The sequence below is a fragment of the Formica exsecta genome, unplaced genomic scaffold (genome assembly GCF_003651465.1).
Source record: "Formica exsecta isolate Colony F162 unplaced genomic scaffold, ASM365146v1 scaffold21, whole genome shotgun sequence".
In the NCBI taxonomy this organism is placed as follows: domain Eukaryota; kingdom Metazoa; phylum Arthropoda; class Insecta; order Hymenoptera; family Formicidae; genus Formica; species Formica exsecta.
The window spans coordinates 2,650,665-2,674,411 of record NW_021849398.1 but is presented as its reverse complement, the minus strand read 5'-3'; the positions used below and the strand labels follow the sequence as shown (position 1 = coordinate 2,674,411).

Here is a 23,747-nt window from a genome sequence, read left to right as displayed (position 1 = left end):
CATTTCGAGCCACGACAGATTATGATGGATGGCCGTCAGTGTTGCATCGGGAGATTATTATCCTTCTAATCTTTTCTTGCACAGCTCTCTGATCTTACACCGTAATGTACACGCGGGATTATTGTAGTATGCATTATAATCAATTCAACGTGACACATCACGATGCAGCGGGAATGTAATGATTGAATGATTTTGGATGATCTTTTTTTTTCAAGGCTCTAACGGCAAAGGTAATAATTATTTAGGAGGAAGATTGAAGTCTTCGCAACTTGTTGCTTGATAATCTGTATAAAAAAAAAAGTACACCGAGTATAAAGTTATCCGAGAACTCATTATACGAAAACACGCGTCTTCGAATTAAATTGGGGTAACTTTTTAAGAACGACAATTACTTTTTTTTAATCGGCTAAGACGATGTCGTGTCATGTTACATTTTATGACGGCGATATCCACGCGACGACATCCACGATGCTACGCAGAGATGTGTATATCATTTACTGTCCTGTCTCCCGCATCATTAATTTCTGATAATCTATAACGCGATCGACAACTTCCTTTTCGCATCGGACAAAGAATGCCCTCCAAAATATTAATTAAATATATTTCGGCCGAAAACAGTTCTTCATATTTTCTCCTTCAGTAACAAATGTACCATAGATACTTCATAAAAGATTTTTAAAGAGCTATCGCGGAATTTATATTGATAATCGCGAAATTTTACTATTTTATCTCTTTCGCGGGATGTGTGCGCTGGTCGGTCGAAATGATCTCGTTTCCTCGATCGGCCTCGGATCTGCATGCCGCTTCTTCATTCATTCACTTAACGCGCTCATTACGCGGCTCGATAGCGAAGCGGCTCGTAAAACGCAACGAGCGATTCCCCGATGGCCGTTTCGTACCTAAATAACATAACATTAAATTCGGTCGGTCCGCAATCACGCTTTACGTGCCACGTTTACATAAACGTTTCATTTTGTTCGGCATCCGTAATTAGTCCCGAATGACGGTCGTTCTTGTGCATATTAAATCATTAGAGGGTTTATGTAACCGGGTATTAAGTTACGGCGGAAATTCCAATCGCCTCCGTTAATCGCTAGTCGATCTTGGACCGATTCAGTCGCGGAGATTGCGATTCGAGTCTATAACATGTCGGTTGATACTTTCTATTCCACTTTTCAGATACTAATATTTAGAAGAAAAAAAAAAGAGAAAAAGATACGCGCGAAATGTCGCGACGCTTGGACAAAGTGTCCTTACCTTCAATCGTGTCGTCGGTGTAATATGCACGCGCGATATCAGCGTATGGCGACCATGGCAAAATTCTCATTTCGAAGGCTTTCGGGCAATTTGCGGCCGATTTATCGCGCGGATCGTTAACTCGTTAGATGCGATGTTAATGGCGATCTCGTAAAGTATCGCGTTATCGTCATTATACATGCGCGATGTTGGATAATTTTGTTGAGACGAATGAGACAGTAGTCCATGAACGTTCGATATAAAACGAAATTGTCCGCTAATAACGATCGCGAGGAAACTCAGCCGAAGGAGCGATCGTGTATATATGGAGTGTCTCGCGTTATTAAATCACAAAACTGGTATTATAACTTGAAGACAAGGTCATATAAATAATTTCTTGATATGAATCTTTTTGATTCATATGCACCTTTCAATGCTGAACCTGACCATAAAGTTACGCTCGTTAATAACAAAATGCTTTGTACATATCTCGAGTAAGTTTTCTTACAGATTTTTCTTCTCTCTCGAATCTCTCTCGAAATATCCTTGTAATAAATCACAATGCGCTCTGATATTTTTTTCATCGATGGTAGTTTTGTTAACCATTATTTAGATTTCGGAATTTTTCACGTCTCTATTTCTCGCGAAAAACGCGGACGTCGCATGCATAAATTAATTACGATCGTACGGCTCGTCGGATTTTATCACGGCTGCGCGAGCATTCGATTTTGACGAGGTGTGACGGGCTTTCAGCACGTGTCTGCGTCACGCGTGTCGCGACCTCGCGAGAATCTCCCTTCCGATTTGTGCCTTGCGTTTGTTAGTTTTTTATTTCAATTTGGATACGATTGCGATCGACGCTGCAATTTTTAGCCTGGTCGACTAATTCAATTAACATTTTCATTAATGGAACGATATAATTTAGAAACATTTGCAGCTCTTGCAACGGAAATCACTGACAGAAGGCGGAACTGCATTGTTAGTCAATTGATCGTTTGTTTAATTTTATCTTGTTACATAACTCTTTTAACTATCTCTATCTATATATATCCTCGATTATTATATATATTTATCGTTGATATTAATCCGCGTTTATTATTCTAATTAAATGTTTCTCTCACCTTGTTCGTCGTGACTCCTGGACTTGCCCAAAAATGAGAAGGGCTATCGCGATTGTCGCGATATCGCCGAAACGCATCTCTTACATCACAATCACCTTGTTGTTATTGAATGTATAAAAAGCGGATGTGCACGCGACAAAGTTTTACGCTTCCGCGATCAGCAACGGCAGGTCGGACGACTGGAGGATAAATCCGACGCTCACCGGAAGCCGGTCATACGGAACTGGGACCGACCCCGTTCCGTTGTCGGGTCGGATCGGTGTGGGATCTGTCGTGTGTGCAGTTTCCGACCGACAAATACGACAGTCTTTCTCTCTTTTTCTTTCAAATTCGACGAGATGTATTTTATAACACGAAACTTTGTCTTTGGTGTTTATCCAACACCATCCTCCAGCGACATCATGAGAAGTCTCTTGTCACGATTCCGATCGCTATAATCACTCCGAGTTCTCGTTAACACCTCGAGGCGGCACAAAGCCGCGCGCATTGTACAGGTGCGAAAGAGCCGAACTGTAGAGCCAACATTTGGATTTTCTAAAGTGTTTGAGCGCTTAACACTCTCTCGTCCCGCACCGCACTGCACCGCAGAGAGAGTGTTTACAGTCTCCAAATCCTCTTTCCCGATTCCCGCGTTCTTTCCTCTTCGCGGTGACTAAGCTGGACTGTAGAAACGATTCGTTTCTCGCACACGTTCTCAATCGCGCATCGATCGCGTGCTCCGGATGGTACCTCCATCGGCGATAATTAAGATCGGACTCGGAGCGGGCCCGCGATCCGTGAATTCGATCAGCGGGCGGTCACAACCGCAATCGCGATCGTCTTCGACGAGGTGAATCGCCGCGGAATGGAATGTAACTTTAAGTAAGATCCACCTTCGATTCACCTTAATGAGGCGCGATCGAAAGCGCGGACGAGACCCGATCCTAGAAAGTCGACTATCCTAATCCGGTAGACGCGTTTATCCGAAAAGATATGGCGAATCGGTTATCCTAATAGGCGCGCGAACGTCGGTCTCGTTAGCGAAAAGACACTAATTAAAAAGATAAGTACCAAGTACCAAGTCGTTATCGGCGTGATGTGCTTTATACTCGAGCTGCAGATCGCAGATACCCGCGGCTCACGCTATCGCCGAGACACGACGATCTTCTTGGACAGTCTCACGCGACAATGTCGATCGATTATCATCGCGATGAGGATCCTCGTCGTCATCGTCTCGTTAAGAGATTTCGATGCCAAGATTATTTATCGGCCGGCTCATCGTCATCGTATCACTCCCGCGCGAGACGCTTAACGATCCTCTCCTCCGACGGTGGGGAGATCGCGCCGGCGAGATCGCGCAAACCGCAAAAACCGGTGATCGATCGTCCAGCAATCACGAGAGAGATGCGCTCGCTTCGTAGTTATTCTTCCTTTTTCCATTCGTCGGTCGGCTTGCTCGTACCGAACGAAGAATTCTAGTGCTCAAAGAGCACCCTCCTGAAGAGAGGAGCTCCGCTACCGGTTTCTTATTGTCTCGTTGTCTTATTGTTCTGCCGTGTCAGTCCTTTTGAATCTACGCCTCGTCGACTCTCTTGTAGCGCCTCGTCGCGAACAAAGCGGCGCAAAGAATATTCCTCGTGAGGCTCCTTTGCGCCACTTCCTGTCCGGTGTTTCCTTTTTTTTCTTCAATCCCGACTCGATATCCGAGAGCGCGTCGTGCATTCGGTATCAGCGATATTGCTCGTTGACGCTTTCGCTTTATCGGTACTCGGATCGATCAGCGCTGTCCAATGATTGTTTCGCGACCAACGATATGATTCGGGCAATCGATCGTACCTGCGTTTCACGGATCAACACTTGCGAAAGTCATCGTCTTCCCTCGCTGATCATCGTTCCTAATCAAAGTCGTATTTTCCGGCACGTCATTATTCATCATCCGACCGCGCGAAGACGAAGATGTTATCGCCTCCGTATATCGGAGACCGATAAGCGCCTCTGTTTCTCTCTTTCTGAGGCGACAGAAACTTTCTCGAAGGGTCGGGAGCGTTTATGCGAAACAAAGAGGGGAACGCGCGAAGAAACACTCGTCGAGCAATCTTGAACGCATCGAGTGCGATCGGATGCGAATTATCGCGGGTTGTCGTCGACTCGCTCTCGCGTCGCGTGCACAACACTGGCCGCGCGCGGGAACTAGAGCAGAGGGTAACTGTGCAAGGTATGCGATACAACCTGGTGCTCAAGGTAACCGCCACCACCACCACTACTACTACTACCACCGGCCACCGGCATCACCACCACTACCATCATCACGGCACGACCACCACCACCACCATCGGCGCTACGGGCAACCGCGATCGCGTTGGGCTTACGAGCTCCTGCCACTTGGGGAGCCAGCCAGCCACACCAGGAGGGTTACTCTCGGCTCGGAGGAGAGTTCGACGGCGAGAGCAGCGGCGCATGGGAATTTGAACGAGCGGGCAGAAAGTAAAGCGCGTATGTGTTCGGTCGAGAGGAGGGCCCGCGATGGACTGGCCTCGGCCACGACTCGAGTCCTCCTACCTTTGGGATCGGGTCCCACAGCCTCTACGATGTTACCTCTACGATCTCTGCCTCCTCTCGATCCCTCTTTCTCTCGCTCTTTTGCTCACCGCCCGTGCTTCTTTCTCGTTTTCTCTCTATCTCTTTCTTCGTCTTTCTTTCTCTCGCTCCTTCCTCCTGTCTCTCTCTCTCTCTCTCTCTTTTTCTCTCTTTCTCTCTCTGTCACTCCCCTGCTCTTTTCCCTCGTTCTTACTCCCTTCCTGCTCCTTGCTTTCCTTCTCCATTTCATTTCCTCCTCCGCGCGTTATATCCTCCCGGTCTGCTCTTCTCTCGGTCGCCACTCGCCGGCCACCACGCTTTGCTTTAATTTGAAAGTTACCCGCCCGCCCGATGCTTTCTCGAACGCCAGATCGCCATACGTCTATATCCGCGAAACCGCCACTGCATTTCTTTGCCGCGTTAAGCACTTTTTGATGGCACGTCAGATAGCGCGGCGATGATGCGAGAATATCGCGAGCACTTGTTACTGTCTCGATCCGCGATGTTCGCCGTAAGTAATGGACACCGATCCTTTTATCCATCCTTTTTCCCCGCACGATGAAAGAGATATAGATTTTTAATGCAATCGAGAGAAACCTATATCCCGCAATGTCGATCGTATGTCAATCGATCGTATATCGCGAAGAATTTTGTTACCGACTACGTAATAGATGTAATAACTGAGATAATTGAACAGCGGTATAAATTGTATGTAAAAATATGTGTATCAGATCCTTTTATATATCAATATTTCCTCGCATAATTAACTTGTCAGATTAGAACTACAAATTTTGTTTTTTGTGGAGCGAAAAAGGAGAGAAGAGAACAGTATACACGGAGATGCAGATGAATCTAAATTGTTTACGTTGAAATCTGTCTGAGAATCCGATTGAATCGTTCGATTAATTGAATTCGTTCGGCACGAGCGGGATAATTGACTGCTTGTACGCCTACGCCCAGCGGAAAACAAGATATCGCATCGTTGTGTTGCAGATTTTTTTTCTCGTACGTTCTCTATGCATTGTGCCTAGAATTTATTAACTTCAAATACGTGGGTTTAGTTTCGCAAATTATAACACGGAAAGCTTTACGAGCTGCACACTCGAGATTGATGGAACGAATTGATCACTTCAATTTAAAGTAAGACAATGTCGAGAATATCATAGAGTTGTAATGCGGGATTTATTATTCACACATATTCAAGTGATACATTTCAAATCGTTAATCATTCGCTAATTATCTAAATATTTTATGTTATTTCTGTTCTCTGAGATAACATATTGCTGTTTAAAGATGGAAACGAGACAAAGCATGCTGTTTCTATAACATGATGTAATATCACCGAGAAACAGTGATAAGCGATATACATGCGCGTGCGAAAGTTGAATTCCATCACAGGCATATATTTCATTTCATGGACGAATCGGCCGATCGAACCGGTCGATTTGAGATGAACTTGATGTACGAGGGGTGTGTCTGGTGTGGATGCTGCTCGCGAGTATACATTGACGTGCTTAAGAGAAAATGTTCGAGATACTACCTGAATGAGAAAGAGAGAAAGAGAAAGAGAGAAAGAGAAAGAGAGAAAGAGAAAGAGAGATAGAGAGATATCTCTTAGATCTAATGATCTTGTTGCCTCTATCGAAGAAGGGAATCTTAAGAATAGCATTTGAGTCATCTCGTTTTACTGCACGAATCGATCATTAACCGCGATCGAGGATTTGCATTGAATATATGATTGGTGTTTGATAAATAGAGTGTCGGAGATATAACAACAGTTTGTAATAAACAAGTAATAAACAAACACGGCTCATACACGCACATACACATTCGGGCGAGTTTTTTTTTTTTCTTTCACGTTTCGACAATCAGGAAAGTTTCCGGTGCCGCCTAGGCGCTGTTCGTGACATCGGAAATTAGTATGTTGCAATCTTGGTAATTTTCTGCTCTTTTATAGTCTCGTGGCATGCGAATATCACGATCGATAAATACATATATACACACGATGAGTAAAGTATATATATGCGAGCGATGAGAATTTTATTCAGAGGATCTCGCGCCGAGTTCCCTCTCCCTCCGTTTATATGGACTCGCAGTTCCCTGTGCTTTTCGAGGAAACAAGCATGCCATATAACAACCATGGGGGGCCTTCGAGCGAATTCCATTAATTATATATCATTACGTCGTAATTGTATGCCGTATGTTTTCGGTTTTAAGGGGGTCTCGCCGTGTCGGGTCGTCGTCCCCCGTGTATGCCTCGCACGATTCGGCGCTGTCAAGACGGGGAGAAAAAAAGAAGCAAGGTGATCACCACCGACCCCCGGCAACGCTACGGAAAATACGCGAGTTTCGAAAAAAAAAGACGCAAATCTAACGAAGATATCTGGTGCGAAATCGTCTTCGATCACCAACTGTGAATTCAGGTATGTGTCTTTCTCTCGCATTATCAATCACACGCAAATCTTCTCTTGCTTTATTTCACTTCCTCTATTTCTATAATTTTTGAATTATAGGACAAATGTATAGTAAAAATTGTTGCGCGCGATAATGCGATGCCGATGTTAGCGAACGATGTATGACAATACTGCTCTATCATTTTATTTATGTGAGTCGGACAAACGACAGGAATCACGTCTGGCTGAGCAAAGCAATACAGTCGACCAGCTAAAAAAACATTTATTTGTGCGAGGATTGAATTTTTTCTATGACCTCTATAAATCTATATAAATCGTTCCGTAGAATTGCCTACGATTTGAGATAATTATAATTTTATGTGTAACTGTATACAATTTAATGATCGCCAACAATAGCGCCATGCCGGAAACTGCGTTGCGTCACGATTGCACGGGGGAATGTGCTTACAGGATGTACATAAAACACGAGCAGAGAACGACGCGGAGACAAAACCGATGCGGATTCATTGTGAATTCCCGTTTTATGCTCGCCTTACTCGCGGGCCGTCCCTTTCTCGCGTTTCTTTCCTTCATCGCGGACGACAGATGCGGATACCGTAAAAATGTTTATAGCCCACCGTGAATTCTGAGCGCGCAGTTTTCACGCTGTAGCACTTTTAATAAAACATCATTAGCTTCACGATTCAACGGGTAATTTATAACGACGATTTAATTAACGACGTTTTAAGAACAATAATGCGACAGTAATAATGCCGTCACACCGGTGTCACAACAATAATGCTGTCACACGAGACCTTATGACGCTGTCTCTCGCGTCGGATTCCACAGATGCGCGAAATATATTGCACGTACGCAATTTTTATTAAATCGATAAATCGGTAGAAAATAACAAAAAAAAAAAAGAAATTTCTTTTTAATCATTTTTAATTCTTAATAATGAGCATCATTTTTTCACTCCACGGTATGTCGCGGTATTCCGAGTATATCTCTAAAAAATACAATATTTCGTTCATCATGGAACTTGCGTCGATTTTTCGAAGCATTTAATTTTGTAACATTCGAGTAAAATTTTTCCTTTTTTTCCATAAAATTATATTGACTTTTCCTGGAATATATTTCGGCTATTTCGGGGAATATTCCGTTCAAAACTGAAATTCTCTTTTTTGTGTTCTGGAGCGAAAACATCATCGAAATTTTTGCTCGACGAAAATGTCTCGTTTCATTATCGGAGGCCGTTAATGGAGAGGACGCTTAAAGATTCACGTATCTACGTGTATACGAATAGAATGAAAATACGACGTCTGACAGGTCAGCGTCCTTCGCGCTTTTATAATTGAAATGTCCGGCTAAGATTTGTCCTTATTTCTTTCGCGGAACTTATTGTGCCGCGAAGGAGAGAAGGCCGCGTCTTACATTTTTCTTCTCGCACGCGGATTAAATCCAGGTCACTGGTCATATTTCACTTCTTATATGCCCGTGTACTCAAATTACAGGGAAACAATATTCTTCCGTTGCATCATGACGTGCGACGCCTGTTGTATATACGCGTTTTAACATACCATCCGCGCGACGATGTTAGCGATATTATTACGCTAAGTAACGCGGAATTATGCAATGGTGCAATGTAATAGGAATTACATTACAACTTTAGCGTAAGCTTGAATTATGAACGTGTGAATTATGACACTGCAGCGCGGCAACATTCGATTAATTTGGTCTGTTACGTGAGTATAATAGTTATTTGCTTACGAGAGGAGTTCTTCTATTTGAAGATGAGATTTTCGAGAGCCGTTAATAGTGAGGAATGGCGTTTTACATTTATGCAAATATTTTAGTTATATAACTGTCCTTTTGTCAAATCAGTCTTTTATAAAGTTCCGGTTTTTTTTTTTTTTTTTTTTTTTAACCGACGTCCTCTATTCTCATTATCACTCCGAAAATTCAATCTGTATACGTTATATACCTGCGGCAAAGTTCAAGGGAATTTTCTTGAATGCGCCGCCCTTAGATAAATTACCTGAGATTCTCCAAATCGAGCCGTACAGGCCTAAAAACCCTACGCTCGTATTAGGCTTTATGACTCCATTATTCGTCGGACGCACGATCGAAATAAAGTATGAAGTTAAGACGGATAGCTTCACCGGTTCCTTTTAACCTGTAAGGTTTTCCCAATAACCTTAAAAAAAGAAGAGTCACGGAAAAACCTTGAATTCACTTGTATGCAGTGTCAGGTCTAGGTAAAGACGGAATAGCAATTTTATATTTTGTTTACAGATCTATTAAGAAAAGCAATTAACAGTCTCGTTGAAACTTTTTTTCGGGGAAACTTTCTTTCTTTTTTTTCAGAAAATTTCGACTCCCTTCTATCCTCTTAAGATAGCGGCTTGTCCCAAATAGAGTAAACACCTTTCCAGTCGCAGTGTCGTTGCTCTAAGAGCTCGAAAGAATCTCTACCCCAATCTTTTATATCTCGGCGGATACAATGCCGCCGAGAGGCCAAAACTGGCTAGCGTGTAGAAGACGTTGTACCCTACAAACATCTGCCCGAAATACAAACCGCTAATAGAAACTCACAAAAAGATGACATGAAAGAAGAAAGGACGACAAAAAGCATGGGGGAAGCAGTGAAATTCAGACAATAAATCCTGTCTAGGATGTAACAAAAAAAGAGAAAAACGTGGAATAAAAGAGCTAATTGAGAAGTTTATCTTAAAAAAAGAGCGTATGCGACTAATAGTGACACATTTCGGTAAAAAAAAATAAAATCTCACATTATATTTAAAAAAAACGTTACACGAATTACCTCTCAATAAATCTAAAAAATCGCGTGAAAGTTTATGATTTTCTATCTCCTGCCGGAAATTACATTCTCATAAATCAAGCAAGTATCAACGAGAAAGTGTGGACTTTACGAGTTTCTTACCCGGAAACGCTGCATCCGATTCTAGGCGTCTCTTTTGGAAGAGGCGGCCTCTCTTTGGAGCGATGCTGAGGAGAGGGAGCCCCCTCGAACGAGGAAGAGAAAGAACCGCGTGGAAAGGGTGGAAAAGACTGCTCTCCGTCGCGTTCTTAGTCATTGGTTACTAACGCGCAGGCAAGAGCGACTCCTTTCCCGCGTGGGTCGGCTGAGAGTATTTTAATAGGAAACAACGAGCAACAGGTACAAGTGCAAGAGCCCGTTTGGGTTACGCCCATTCCAGCTCGCGCTTCTCGTTGTACGACGGAGCCGATATTTTCTCTTTATCGGCGTGGCTTTCCTCCCTTCTTTCGCGATCTTTCTCGCCGACCGGAAACCACCGACGACGATCTCGTTATAATCTCGGGTTCGTCGTCATAATCTCTCGTTCATTTATCACATGATGAGACCAAACGCTAGAAAATCGAAGCTATTTACATTCACGGTTATATTTTAAATAACGAAGGAGACCCTAATTTTTGTGTAATATATCTTTACGATAAAAGATGAAAGTCGAGCGTCTCCCCCTAAATTATAGGATTACTTTAGGGTGCAAATGATTTCGATCATTTCCTTCATTTCTCGCGCCTTATAGAGCGAAGGATCTGACGAGGAACCAACAGCTGCTGCAGAACTCGCGGTAGATGCTCTCGCAAGACAAAACTAATTTTCCACGAACAAGTTGGCTATGTTGATTGTTTTACTGACGTCTCAGACGTGAGAAGGAGAGAGGGAGAGAAAGAGAATATAAGGAAGGGGAAAAAGAAATTTTAAGGAGCGAACGAAACGAAGTCTCGTGATGGGCTCTCGGGATCTCTTTAAAGTGCCGCGGTCTTCCGATAATTAGAGGGCAGCCATTGTTACACCGGGACTCTCGAGCGGAGGTAAAAAGAAAGAGAGAGAGAGAGAGAGAGAATTGAGGGGAAGAGAATGAGATGGTCGCAGACGGCGAAACTCGGAGAACGGAGAAAAAAAAAGGACCGGCCTACTCGGCCACGGAAATACATGATTTTAAGAGCCGCCACGCGATGGAGGGACGGTAAACGACGTGAGTGAAATCGAAAGAGGAGCAACACGAGTACGGAGAGACGCGAGAAGATCGTGAGAACGGGAGAAAATGACGGCGTCGAAAGCAAACGTGGGCCTCGCGCCAGGACGAAACGCCAGCTCAACATTCGAGATGAATGACTCGATGCCTTTTCGCAGAGATTTCGAGCACTAGCGCGATAATGTTATTTTGATTATCTGATAACTGCGAGTGCAATAAACGTATGAGATACGGTGCGCTATACGGGCGCTTCGTCACAACATACCTGCGATAATATAATTGCTATTTATTTATTTCCATTTACGATAAATATATGAAATATTGCTCGATTTTTTTTTAATAGTAAATATGAATAAAGTAACAATAAATAGAAATCGGCTCTTGATAATATAAACAATATAAATAAACAATAAAAAGGGGCTAATAAAAGCTGAACATGTGATAATAGTCGCAAATAAAAATATCAGTTAAAAAAGATTCAGATATAATGTTTATTATTATACGTTTCAGTCCACTTTGAACCATTTTCAGTAAAGTTTCAATTATAGATAAAATGACAGTCGTAATTTCTTATGAATGACAGTCGTAAAAAAGAGTCAGAAAGATTGGAAAATTCTTTGCTCTCTGTGCTTGCTCTCCGTCGTTGGTGATTTTTGTTATGTCGAAGTGCAGGATGTATTTATTGTATTTTATCCAATTAAAAACTTTATTGAAGATGGCATGAAATGGACTAAAACGTATAATAAATATTATTTAAATTTTTTAAATTGCGCTAATAATTTTTATTTGCACCTATTATCACGTGTTTGGCTCTTAGTAGCCGATTTTTATCATTTATTTTTATATTATAAATAATAATATGAGACTGTAAGGCTTTTTATGAAAATAGTTAATAGAAACTTACCTCAGGAACAAGCATCGAATCTGCCTCATTATGTCGTATCGTGATTAAACAGCCGCCGCATGTTTCGTTACAACTGACGAAATTATTTCAGCCCGCTTCCTCGCGCACAAAGCAACAACCTGTGCGCCTGCGCGGATATAAAAACACCATCTGATAAATTATATCGACAGGCAATTAGCGTGTCCGTCGATTTTCATAAATCATCGCTGTCGCTTCTTAATGGCTCGATACAAATTCTGTGGTCTGATAATAACGGTAGCTTTCTCCTCGAGGAGTATCACCCCTGTACGTCCAATCTTCCATGATCATATGTCACAAGGATGTCGGGCAAATTGAAAATTTTCCGAAGATGGAGAATGCATCGTGTGCAATCGCGCGATTAACGCGCAATATCTTTTATAAATCGCGCCACATGATAATTTCCAGCCGCGTTGTTGTTAAAGAGTAAAGGCGAAAGGAGATGCATTTTTTCAAAGTCACTCTCGGATGACTTGCGTTTGCATTTAATCTCGCATCGAATTGGTTGCTGTCTTTACATGTCTTGACACTCTAAGTAGACGATAAAAACACTGCGTATCGAAAACACGTTACGTGCAAAATGCGTTGTCATGTCAGCCTATTATTCCTATCCGCACGTGTAACGTAGGACACAACCTACATCAACATCGACAGTTAGATGGACAATGCGTCGACACAATTGTAATTTTCGGTTAGTCGGGTACTGAGAATAACGTTAGATTTAAAAGTCCGGCGCGTTTATGGAGAACCGTGATTCAACACGTTGATGAACGCGGATGTGACGGTATCCAAAACGCTCGAAATTCAGAACGAACGAGGGTGACACTCGGGCAGACGAGACCTGCACGAATCTCGCCTGCATGATAATTGGCCCAGGTCCCAGCCACTGTTTCTCTGATAACAGGTTCTCCGGTTTTGGTGCAGCCGCCGTATCGCGCGCATGCGTCCCCGCCCGCCGCCCCCCCCGTCCACGTCTCCTCTCTTCTTTGAGAGGTCGTAAAGATAATGCCCACATGCTATAGCGGCCCGGCAGCATCAGTACGGAAAATTTATCCAGATTCCATTTCAATGGAGATCGTTCGGCGCGATTAATTAACTCGACGGATCGCGGCGGCCATCATGAGGGCCTGGGCTTCGCTCGCAGGCCCTATTGTCATTGTTTACGAGCAACGTCGTTGTGTCCGTCTCTCGAGAAATCGACGGGAGGCTCCGTTTACACGAGGGATAATTAGAGTAGACTTTTCATTGCTCTGACAATACGCGCGTGTCCAAAGGGGATTAATTTACCAGGGTAAACCGAAACGTTCCGGTTTGAATACGAGTCATGCACAATTAGCGACTGTCACGAGAAACAAATTTTTAAATCCTTTCTTTAGACATTATTTAATTTACATATACTTTATTAATTTTTTCTCCGTAAAAATGATTATGATATTATAAAAAAAATGTGTCCGTATATGCCTGTATATGCCGGATGATTTTGCTGCGAGGAATTTATGATTTCATATGATGTCGAGGAAAAATTATCGAATTGACCTTCGTTACTTCTGGGAATTAATCTGTATGAAAAGCACGATTGTGCTTCGCTCTCTTTAAGTTAATTGCGAGTCGGGTCAATCCGGCGAGTTTCCAAGAGTTTCGAGCAGTTTCCAAATATCCCTACCTTTACGATCCATAAAAGGACGAACGTCACTTTTAGTGGCTATTACACGAATCCCCCCGGCTTGGCGTAACATTTACGGCTTATGCACCGTGTGCGGCAGTCATTAAAAGACATCGCGCGATCCATATGCTCTCGGTGCTCTCCGAGCTCTGTTTACGTTTACGATTAGGCATACACATGTTTCGCCGCGATTCTTCTCCGATCCTCTCGACGTGTCCAGTGTCATCGTATCGTTAAAGTATCGTTGGAGTTTTTAAAATTCTCTTTTTCTCGATATGAAACATTTAAATGCAAAATTCTATTTCTCTCAAAATTTATGATAGCTCCTTCGTTTCTTATATATGTATATAAAATGATGATATCCAAATTTTTAAGAAAGATTACGACTCTTAATGTCGATTTTCCTTTATATGATTATGCAGCGAATTACATACGACGTATATAAAGTATATACGAAAGACAGGAAATATATCGGCACATCGGCTCTTTGATAGAGAAAAGTCACGCGTAGGCGCATGTGTTCAGATCTCGTATCTTTTTCGCGCGGAGAATCCGCGACTTATTTATTAGACGCCGACGCGGATTCGAGATTCGACGCAGCCTCTATTAATACGAGGATCTGGTTCGTTTGTCGCACCGATTATCTACTGGCGATCTATCAATCACGATACGATAAATATCTTTGCTTTCAATGAAGATTTCGCGCATGAGAGCTGCGAATGCTAAAAATCTCGAAACAAGATACAACCCTTCTTATTAATGTTCTACAATGACAAAAACTATATTGTGTAATTTTTACTTTAATATTTTCTCCGTGTAGATAATGTTTTTTTCTAATTGAAAAGAAAAAAAAAACAAATTTTGTTTTTCTTCATTATTTTTTTAAACATAATATTATTTTTCTTTATATTTTTTTTTTTGTTAACATAATAAAAAAATTAAAGTTCTTATATATTTTATAATTTTTTTTCGAAAGTATAATTTTAATGGATTAATGAGATTTTTGCGGCAAATTACATTAAACTCGACATGATACGGATAATTTTCAATTAGATGCAAAACAAAAACATAACTATATGTATAGCCAATTGGAATGTGAGCTACATTAAAAATAATAATTCAAATCTAAAAAATTAAAAATAATAAAAAGTCAATTTGCAGTAATTAAAATATAAAAATATTAAATATTTGAAAAGAAACAAAATTTTGAGAAAAACGAGGCTTGTTATTTTTCATAAAAAAAACCGTTTTTTATGAAAAAAAAACCATTTTGTTTTTTTCTATTTACATCTCTAAGTATAAGAGAAAGAAAAGACTTGCTTTTCTAAAAGCAATAAAATAAGAAAATGCGTTAAAAGCAAAAATTTCCTAGCATCTCTGAATTCTCGATGATGAGAGATAAATCTTTTATTCTTTCTGTGTTCAACTCTTGTATACTCTATTAAATAATATTCCTTTAAGTCTAAAATTACGATAAACTATTCGCAATTGCCCAATAATAATTGGAAACAAACGGAAAACATCATAGAGCTGGACCACCACTCTTCCCTCTCTTTCTTTCTTTTAACATATTCGGATATCTCTCGCCGGAATTTATTGCGTCAACGAGTTGATTATCAAGGAGGCGGTCAAAATTTACGCACCTGAGCGATCTCACGCATGGCCGGGTGCTTTTTACGCTTCTCCTGCTCCTCCTCGTCAACGTCTATGAATATTAATAAGGCTGGCGATCGACGAAATCCTCTGCGCGTTGGACGGAGGACATTTCTCTTACGAGACGCGCGGTATTATATCGAATCAGTTAATTACGCCGATCGATTCTTATCACGCAAATAGACATTTAGCTCATGGGCGAAGTCTGTGTCTTGTGATTTTTCATACGGTTCATACAAAAAAAGTGAAAATTTCCGACATAGCGCGAGTACCAACATTTTCTAGTTCTTCAGATCTTCGTGATCGGCAATACTTGTGTGCTAGATTCTAAAAGAACTTGCGTTCTCTTCAAGAAGCCGCTTCTATCGATATATCGACTGCACGATCAACGTGGTGTACTTATTAGGAATCTCATCTTGCTTCCATGATCCCCATCTCACGCGCGTACGAAAGGTGTAACGAGAACGCTTTTGCGCGGAAATAATTACTCGTGGCAATTAACCGCATATGTAATTAACTGATAAATTTCGCGTTAATTGCTCTTCATTACGCGGGCCCAAGATTGATCGTTCGATGGGATGGGCCGTTATTTAAATCAAAAGCAATTTATATCGGACGTTCATACGCGAGGAGCGTATAATATGCGTCTACTTTTATGCGCAAAACGTGCAAGATTGAGAGATATCTTGTCGAATATATGCAGTTTTTCTCGAGAAAATAACTCGAATAAAACTCACGCGCGTTATAAATCTATTATCCTTTGTTATGTCGTGCATGTTTACGCCCGATCGTACATTTACGGAATAAAACTAGACTCTTGCACGTTGCAACTATCCATAATAATCTTATTCTTCATTGAAAGTACGCCATAAATCAGCGATCGGTTATGCTCGATTAGATCGCGTATTACGTCCGGAAACGTATTATTACATTTCGTAAATCCTTCGTGTCCCGCGTATTACCGTTAAATAGAACGTGCACATAATACGAGAAGATAATTATCCGATATTATTTATTTACCGATATCCGATCCCGTTCCGCCGCGCGCGACGACTGGAAATCATGCCGTTCGGATTCTAATTCCATTAGAAAGGAAAACGCGTAACTTGTCATGTACGTACGTATATGTGTTTCGAAACTTCCGGTATAATTAACGCACAAGTCGGTACGCGCAGGCGGGATTTCTCACCCACCGCGATTCCTCCTCGCTTCGTTGCGCGCGCACGGATGACATTAATAAACACCTATTACGGGGACGACGACGTCATATCGTTCCTCATCGTAAAATTGTTGGCGGTGAGAAACAGCCACGACGGTGAGAAATTATTGTCTTGAACTGCGAGGGCGAGAAAGAGAGAGAATTAAAGACAAGTGTATTAATTAATAAAATTATTAAAATATATACATGTTTTGACATAGTAATTAAAAGTTCTATAACTCTTAAATGCAAATGAACTTCGACATCCTCTATTTTGAGCGATTTCGTGAGAGAGCATGGAGAAAGATGGATATTTACTTATCGCGAATTTATTTATTGATTTGTCGAAGAATATTCCTTAAAAGTGATTAAATTATCATATTATACATATTGAAAGAAATATTAATGAAGTGTTCATTATTTAGAGTAAATAAATCTCACTTCGAGTTGCAATTAAATAGGCAACAGTATACTTACATTCGCAATTGCTAATAGACCATGAACTCTCATAGTAGTTTTTATTGTACCATAAATCACTCGACCATGAATAAAATATTTCTCTATATAACACGATATCGTATTTCGTCTAATTATACGGATTGTACATTGTAATTCAGCGAATGATATAGCAGGATACATTTCCAATCGACTTAATTGGAATAACAATTATTTATATCATTAAACCGATCATTGTATCTTATAGATACAAACAATTATGTGGCGAATAATAATTTAATAAGAATTGAGCTAGTTATCTAGATCACCAGTCGCAATCTCTCGGGAAATAATTCAAATTTTTCTAATCGCGACGTAAAGGAGCGATTCGAATCGAATTCCCATCCGTATCCTCATGTAAAGTCAAGCCCATCGTTTGTAACACAGGGTTATCCGATACTCCCTCCTTTTTACAATTTCGAATAATATCTTGATTCTCAGGGTTTCCTTCACACAGATTTCTCAAAGCGAAGATGGTCCATTGCAATATAACTGCGTAGAAATTGTCGGCGATATAAACAAACATGCGACTCGATTAATAAAACGTAATGAAAAATTAGACTTACGCGGATTCCTCGCGTCGATGTTACAGCAATCCAAGAGTAATGGAATTCCGTCTATTTCGCGAAACTGAAATCACAAGATATATATTACATCGTCGTATTTTTCTTTAAAACATTTTTAAATATCTCAAGACACATTACTTTTGTTCATATATATAATTGAATAATGTATAACATAAATATTTCTGAATGACCAATGACGAATATATTATAATTGGGGTGGTCGGCAAAAAATTATCTATATATTTATGACTGCGGCAATGTATATGTCATTCTTTGAGGGAAACTAGATTAGCATTCCGTCTGCAGGTTCTCGTGTGTTGGCGCTTTGATTCATCGCAACTAATTTATCTGTCAATATACGTGCGACACGGACTTTGTCATCGCAGATTTGCTAAACTCGCAGCGTTGGCATATCAGATTTCGATCATTTTGCCGCATCTCTCAGTCGGACGGGATACTTAATTTCGTTTTGTCTGACGCGACCGGCTGCGGATCTTTTGTTCGCGATATTGTGTATCATCCACATGCGAGATTGTAATCAGCGGGAGAGAAATATCGATTTCCTGTACCGTCGTAGCACATAACAAAAGCCAAATTTATATTTTGCAGCTATCAAGGTGCTTTACATTTAAAAATCATTTATCATTACACATGCATACAAGCGATGCATAGTGCAGTTGATCGACTGTATTGTATATATTTAGAAAATAATTGTAATCAAAAGAGAAAGTCTATAAGGAAATTAATTAGTTTTAATAATACACACACATAATAATAATCAGATGACAGTGTATATAATATTTAAAAAAAAACAAGAACTATATTTTAAAATTTTAGCTAAAGATTCATTGAAACGATATCTAAATATCTGTGTAATTACTATATATCTTCCAAACGTTTATATTTTATAGTTTATTTCAATTTGTTGTAATTTTATATTTAAAAAGATATGTTAGACATTTCAGTCAAAATATTTTAGTTTTTTCATTATGCGACTCTCGAGTGATATTGTCGCAACTATGTTAACGGTACACTCGAATCAAGCACTTAAGATTAATAAGAAATGTTCTTTATCGACGTCAGGTACATTTTATAAATTTGCATTTGCAAAAATTCTTGCAAAAATTTAATGATTAACAAAACAAATCTTATGCAATTGTACTTACGAGATCTTGACACATTTTATCCTTGTGTACCATATTTGCAATAACTTGTATTAGTCCTGCTTTAAAGCCATACGCAGGATGATCTTGCAGATCGAGCTTTGCTATCGTTGGTTCAACATCATGTATTACCGAATGTACATCAGTTGTTCCTTCTTCAGCATTCGGTGCCACTTGACTTAAATTCGTTATTGGAGTAAAATAATTATCTCCTTCTTTTCCCAACATATGTAAAGACATCAAGAGAACTATAAATATATTATAGATTTTTATATCTCTGATTAGATTGTATTGGAAATTGTTGTACTTACATTTGCAATTAATAAGCAAAGGCCTGGCATTTTCTGAAAACTTGTATCGCGTAGTGAGAAGCCCCAAAATATTAAGGATCAAAATAACTTCTGTAGGATCTATACTGTCCACATATGTGTCTACAGTTTTTAAAATGAGATCACTATTCTTACAAAATGTGAGCGCTAGAAACTCAGCCTGATCATCTGTGAGTACTGCATTGTGATCAGATTGCCAAGACTCCCAGAGTTCATTGTAAATAACTTCAAGCAAATCTAACTTTTCACTCATGACCATGTTACTATATATATTCTCAAATGCATTTGATAGACATAATAAGCGCAACAATGCATCCTTTGCAGATGTAAAACCTTCTTTAATAGGTTTTAATAAATGCGAATATAGATCTTTTTCATTATTTACAAAATAGTTGTAATGCAATTCTTTTAACGCATTGTGTACATATATACATGCCGCATTGACAAGAGGTTTGTGATTAGATTGCATGCTATTCCTAAAAATAATAAAAATAAATTATCACAGATATATTTGAAAAGTATTGAATATTTATATATAATTATATTTATAAACTTACAGAATAGCTTGCTTTAAATTATCACAGTTTAAATATCTCAGCATATCATTGTCTACAGCCATTATATTTGGATATGCATATGTAAACAAATTACATAAGAATTGAATGCTGAGTCTGAAGATATCTAGTTCACTGTCAGTCAAGCAATCTACAGACTTATTATGAGTTTTAATATAATTTACAGTCCACTTTATAACTCCATCATAAGGAAAATGAGAATCGTGTGGATAGTCACAATCCTTGTGCGTGTGTTTACATAAATCACTTTTAGCTAATTCATTATACAAATTTTTGTTGTATTCGTCGGATTCTATATTTTCCAACATGTGTCGTTTGTACTTATAAGTGTCGAGGCAAGAGTTACCCAGACATTTCAAGCATAAAATTTTAATCACATCTGGAGTGGTTTCGGTTACAAGCATCTGACATATCTGTGCTAAAATACTTGCATCAGGCAACATCCTGAAACATATATATAATAATTACTTGATATAATTATTTATAAATTTTTTGACATTATCACATACATACTCTGACTCCTGCCTGACAAAATATTTTGGTTTGACATGTTCTAATAATTGATCCCAATCTTTCTCTTTTATAATTATGCCTAATTTTGGGGAATTAATATGTGTCATTTTTCTTATTTTTTTTATAAAATTGCCACTATTTATTTATTTATTGTTTAGACGAAGGTTATACGCTCTTCGTACACGAGTGGCACATTTGTCTGTTTCTGTTCGTGTTCAATGATTGGTCCATTCTTGCAGTGTCAACCAATCATCATGCGAAATAAGTCACCAGCTACATACTTTGTTGGAAATACGCCCTGAGATCCACCAACGATTACGCCAATGTCATTGCGCTCCTCGCCATTTGCCGCCATTGCATTTAACTCTCCGCAACTGGCTTCGTGACTGGCGTTTGTCAAGTCGGCGTTTCACATACATATTTACGTTCATTAGAAAGGGATTTGTAATAAAAACAAAGCAAGGTAAGCTATAATTCAGTCCCTAAAAATGTAGAATATTAAGTATTGTATTTGTCTGGTTAAGTTACGTAAAAACGCTCGATTTCGTTTTGCTATGTCATTCTTGGTTAATCGACTTACTTCAGTTTGTATTGTTAGTTTAAACTTTTACTCATTTCTACGGATACTCGAACGTTTTATCCGATATTATAATTATATTAACAGATGTTTTTATAACTTGTAGCTTTAGTGAATTTATTGTGTCATTTGTGATGGTGCTTAACCTCAAATCTATTCTATGTTATATTATGCGTTTGTCCAAAAAGTTATTAAGTTTTATCTAAATGTACACTATCATCTTGATAATCTGCAGGATTAAACAGATAACTGAATAGAATTCAAGTTAAAATTCAAGTATTTATATAGATTTAGGACAGAAATTTGATTTATTTATATATTTAACTTGTGTAATTCTTTTGTTTCTTTTAAGATGTTTCTAACACGTTCGGAGTACGATCGTGGAGTGAATACCTTTTCGCCGGAGGGAAGATTATTTCAAGTAGAATATGCCATCGAAGCCATAAAACTCGGCTCTACCGCCATTGGAATTGCAACAACAGAAGGAGTCGTTCTAGCAGTGGAAAAACGCATCACTTCTTCTTTAATGGAGCCAACAACTGTAGAAAAAATTGTAGAAATTGATAAACATATAGGTTGCGCCGCATCTGGTCTAATGGCCGATTCGCGAACAATGATCGATAGAGCTCGAGTTGAATGCCAGAATCATTGGTTTGTCTACAATGAAAGAATGACAGTAGAATCGACCGCTCAAGCGGTATCTAATTTAGCTATACAGTTTGGAGACAGCGATGACGATGGTACCGCCATGTCTAGACCATTTGGTGTAGCAATGTTATTTGCCGGCATTGACGAGAAAGGTCCACAGTTGTATCATATGGATCCATCTGGGACTTTTGTTCAGTTTGATGCAAAAGCCATAGGATCTGGTAGTGAAGGAGCTCAACAAAACCTTCAAGAAGTGTATCATAAGGTAATCTATCTTACTATTGAATCAATTTAAATCGTATACATATTTATCTCTTCACATTGTAATCAAATATCATTTTTGCAGTCTATGACACTTAAAGAAGCATTGAAAGCTGCGCTGACAATATTAAAGCAAGTAATGGAAGAAAAACTGAATGATACCAATATCGAAGTGATGACAATGACGCCTGGTCAATTGTTTCATATGTTTGCTAAAGCAGAATTACAAGAGGTGATCAAAGATATCGCTTAAAGTATATACAAAGTATTATAAATGATTTTCACTATACCAGATCACAGAGAGCATGAATTTTTTATATGGAGCAGCATAATTGTAAATTATACCTTTATAAGGGAAAATGCTTTACTTTTATATATTCAACACTCTTATTTATCATCTTTAGAAAGACAATATTAAAAAGAGAACATACACACACACATTTTTCATAAATATAATCCATTTAAAAATTTATATATATATATATTTAACGTATGTATGTATAATGATACATATTTATTTTTCGGTTTTGTAACGATACATATTTATTATTCGATTTAGTTGATAGACCTCGGCGTCACGTCGGAGGAAGATATCACGAAACCAACGAATGGTAACTCCTTTCCAATACCTCAGACCTCTACTGTCCTCAACGGATAATCCAGAAGACGCTTCAATTTCTCCTCCAGATACTCTTATGTTCCATACTTCTCCACTCCTGTACGTATTATTTTCATACGTTGTTTCCATTTATTATCTCGGTATTTTTCCATAAAGTTTAAATGAAATTTTATTGAAAAATTATATTTGAAATAATGCAGCTGCGCGTTCTTTTTTCTTATAGTATTATTCGCTAATGGATCAGAGATAAATTTTTTGTTTGATGTTATATCGTGTATCTTGAAAAATAACGTTGAAAAATATTGAAACGTTAAATACTTTTTGCCGCGAGCGATGGAGATGGTGTAACGCAGTCGGACATGTTCAGATCGATTCGTTGTTAAATTCGTAGCGGTCGGAAATGAGCGCGCGACGGATGGCTCGTTTTCGATTAAAAGCCGTCCGCCGCGACTGAATGCGCGTATCCGAAATCAATAATTAATTTTGCCGACTAGCCGAGAACGGGGCGAAATGGCTTGGCGGAAATGGTCGGATACCGCTTGGGTTGGATGCTGCGATGCTCCGATAAAACGTCCCTTTTTATCCCGTTCTCTCGGCTGCCAGATTATTGGATATTATTCCATTTCAAGCGTTCAATCCCGCTACGATTCGCTCGCTTGGATTCCCACGGGGGGTTTTTCCTGTCGCCTATTGATTGCACTGAACTCTTAAAATGTATATGTATATTTTTGTAACGCTGCTGAAATTGTACATTTTCGTCGTGCTATGCCTGGCATGCACAAGAATATTGCACGAATCAAATTGCATAAAAAAGCACGGTTCTTTTCATTGCCTTGAAGAATGCCTCGTGTAAGATGTGTATCTCTCTCGAATACGCTTAATAGCGGGGAAAGTCTAATATAACAATAATTGGTAGAAATTTTTATTACGATCTGATAAATATATATACAGAAGTAAAACATATGCCATAAAATTAATTTATATCTTTTTTATGAATTCAACCTACATGCTCTCTTTTGACATATACATACACGACATTATACAGAAGTAAAGCATTTGCCAACATAAAATGGATTTATAATCTCCTCTAACATGAATCTGCAGCTCCTTTCATATTATGTTCCTAATATCCTTCTCATAGTATAAAAAAAATAACTTTATATATATATATAAAATATAAAAATATAAAAATAAAAATATTAATAAAATAATGATAATAATAATAATGATAATA

At 39.2% G+C, this 23,747-nt stretch overlaps 3 protein-coding genes across 3 annotated transcripts in view; 1 reads left to right on the top strand and 2 right to left on the bottom strand.

The window, feature by feature from the left end:
* The window catches only part of LOC115235012 (protein Wnt-7b), a 55,628-nt gene extending 42,858 nt beyond the window's left edge, over positions 1–12,770 (bottom strand). The window contains exon 1 of the mRNA XM_029806493.1: positions 12,236–12,770. Coding sequence (XP_029662353.1) covers positions 12,236–12,264 — 29 coding nt within the window. The 5' untranslated portion in view covers positions 12,265–12,770. The remainder of the gene's footprint in view (positions 1–12,235) is intronic.
* A 4,322-nt stretch (positions 12,771–17,092) lies between these two features.
* On the bottom strand, positions 17,093–20,625 carry LOC115235009 (ataxin-10). Its single transcript, XM_029806490.1, has 6 exons — positions 20,409–20,625; positions 19,878–20,339; positions 19,303–19,796; positions 18,995–19,239; positions 17,829–17,892; positions 17,093–17,754 (listed from the first exon to the last, which is right to left on the bottom strand). The coding sequence occupies exons 1-6, from the start codon at positions 20,513–20,515 to the stop codon at positions 17,567–17,569; spliced, it is 1,560 nt and encodes a 519-aa protein (XP_029662350.1). The 5' UTR covers positions 20,516–20,625; the 3' UTR covers positions 17,093–17,566.
* A 94-nt stretch (positions 20,626–20,719) lies between these two features.
* On the top strand, positions 20,720–22,329 carry LOC115235011 (proteasome subunit alpha type-5). Its single transcript, XM_029806492.1, has 3 exons — positions 20,720–20,871; positions 21,338–21,898; positions 21,980–22,329. Exons 2-3 carry the CDS (start codon positions 21,338–21,340, stop codon positions 22,145–22,147), a joined length of 729 nt encoding a protein of 242 aa, XP_029662352.1. The 5' UTR covers positions 20,720–20,871; the 3' UTR covers positions 22,148–22,329.
* Positions 22,330–23,747: the final 1,418 nt, after the last annotated feature.

Excerpts from the sequence above, each read along its gene's own strand:
- LOC115235011 (XM_029806492.1), top strand. The coding sequence starts at position 21,338 with ATGTTTCTAACACGTTCGGAGTACGATCGTGGAGTGAATACCTTTTCG. Across the intron at positions 21,899-21,979 it reads TTCAAGAAGTGTATCATAAG|TCTATGACACTTAAAGAAGC; the intron begins GTAATCTATCTT and ends TCATTTTTGCAG.
- LOC115235009 (XM_029806490.1), bottom strand. The coding sequence starts at position 20,515 with ATGACACATATTAATTCCCCAAAATTAGGCATAATTATAAAAGAGAAA. Across the intron at positions 17,893-18,994 it reads ATAAAATGTGTCAAGATCTC|TTTCGCGAAATAGACGGAAT; the intron begins GTAAGTACAATT and ends TTGTGATTTCAG. Across the intron at positions 17,755-17,828 it reads CATCGACGCGAGGAATCCGC|TTATATTGCAATGGACCATC; the intron begins GTAAGTCTAATT and ends ATTTCTACGCAG.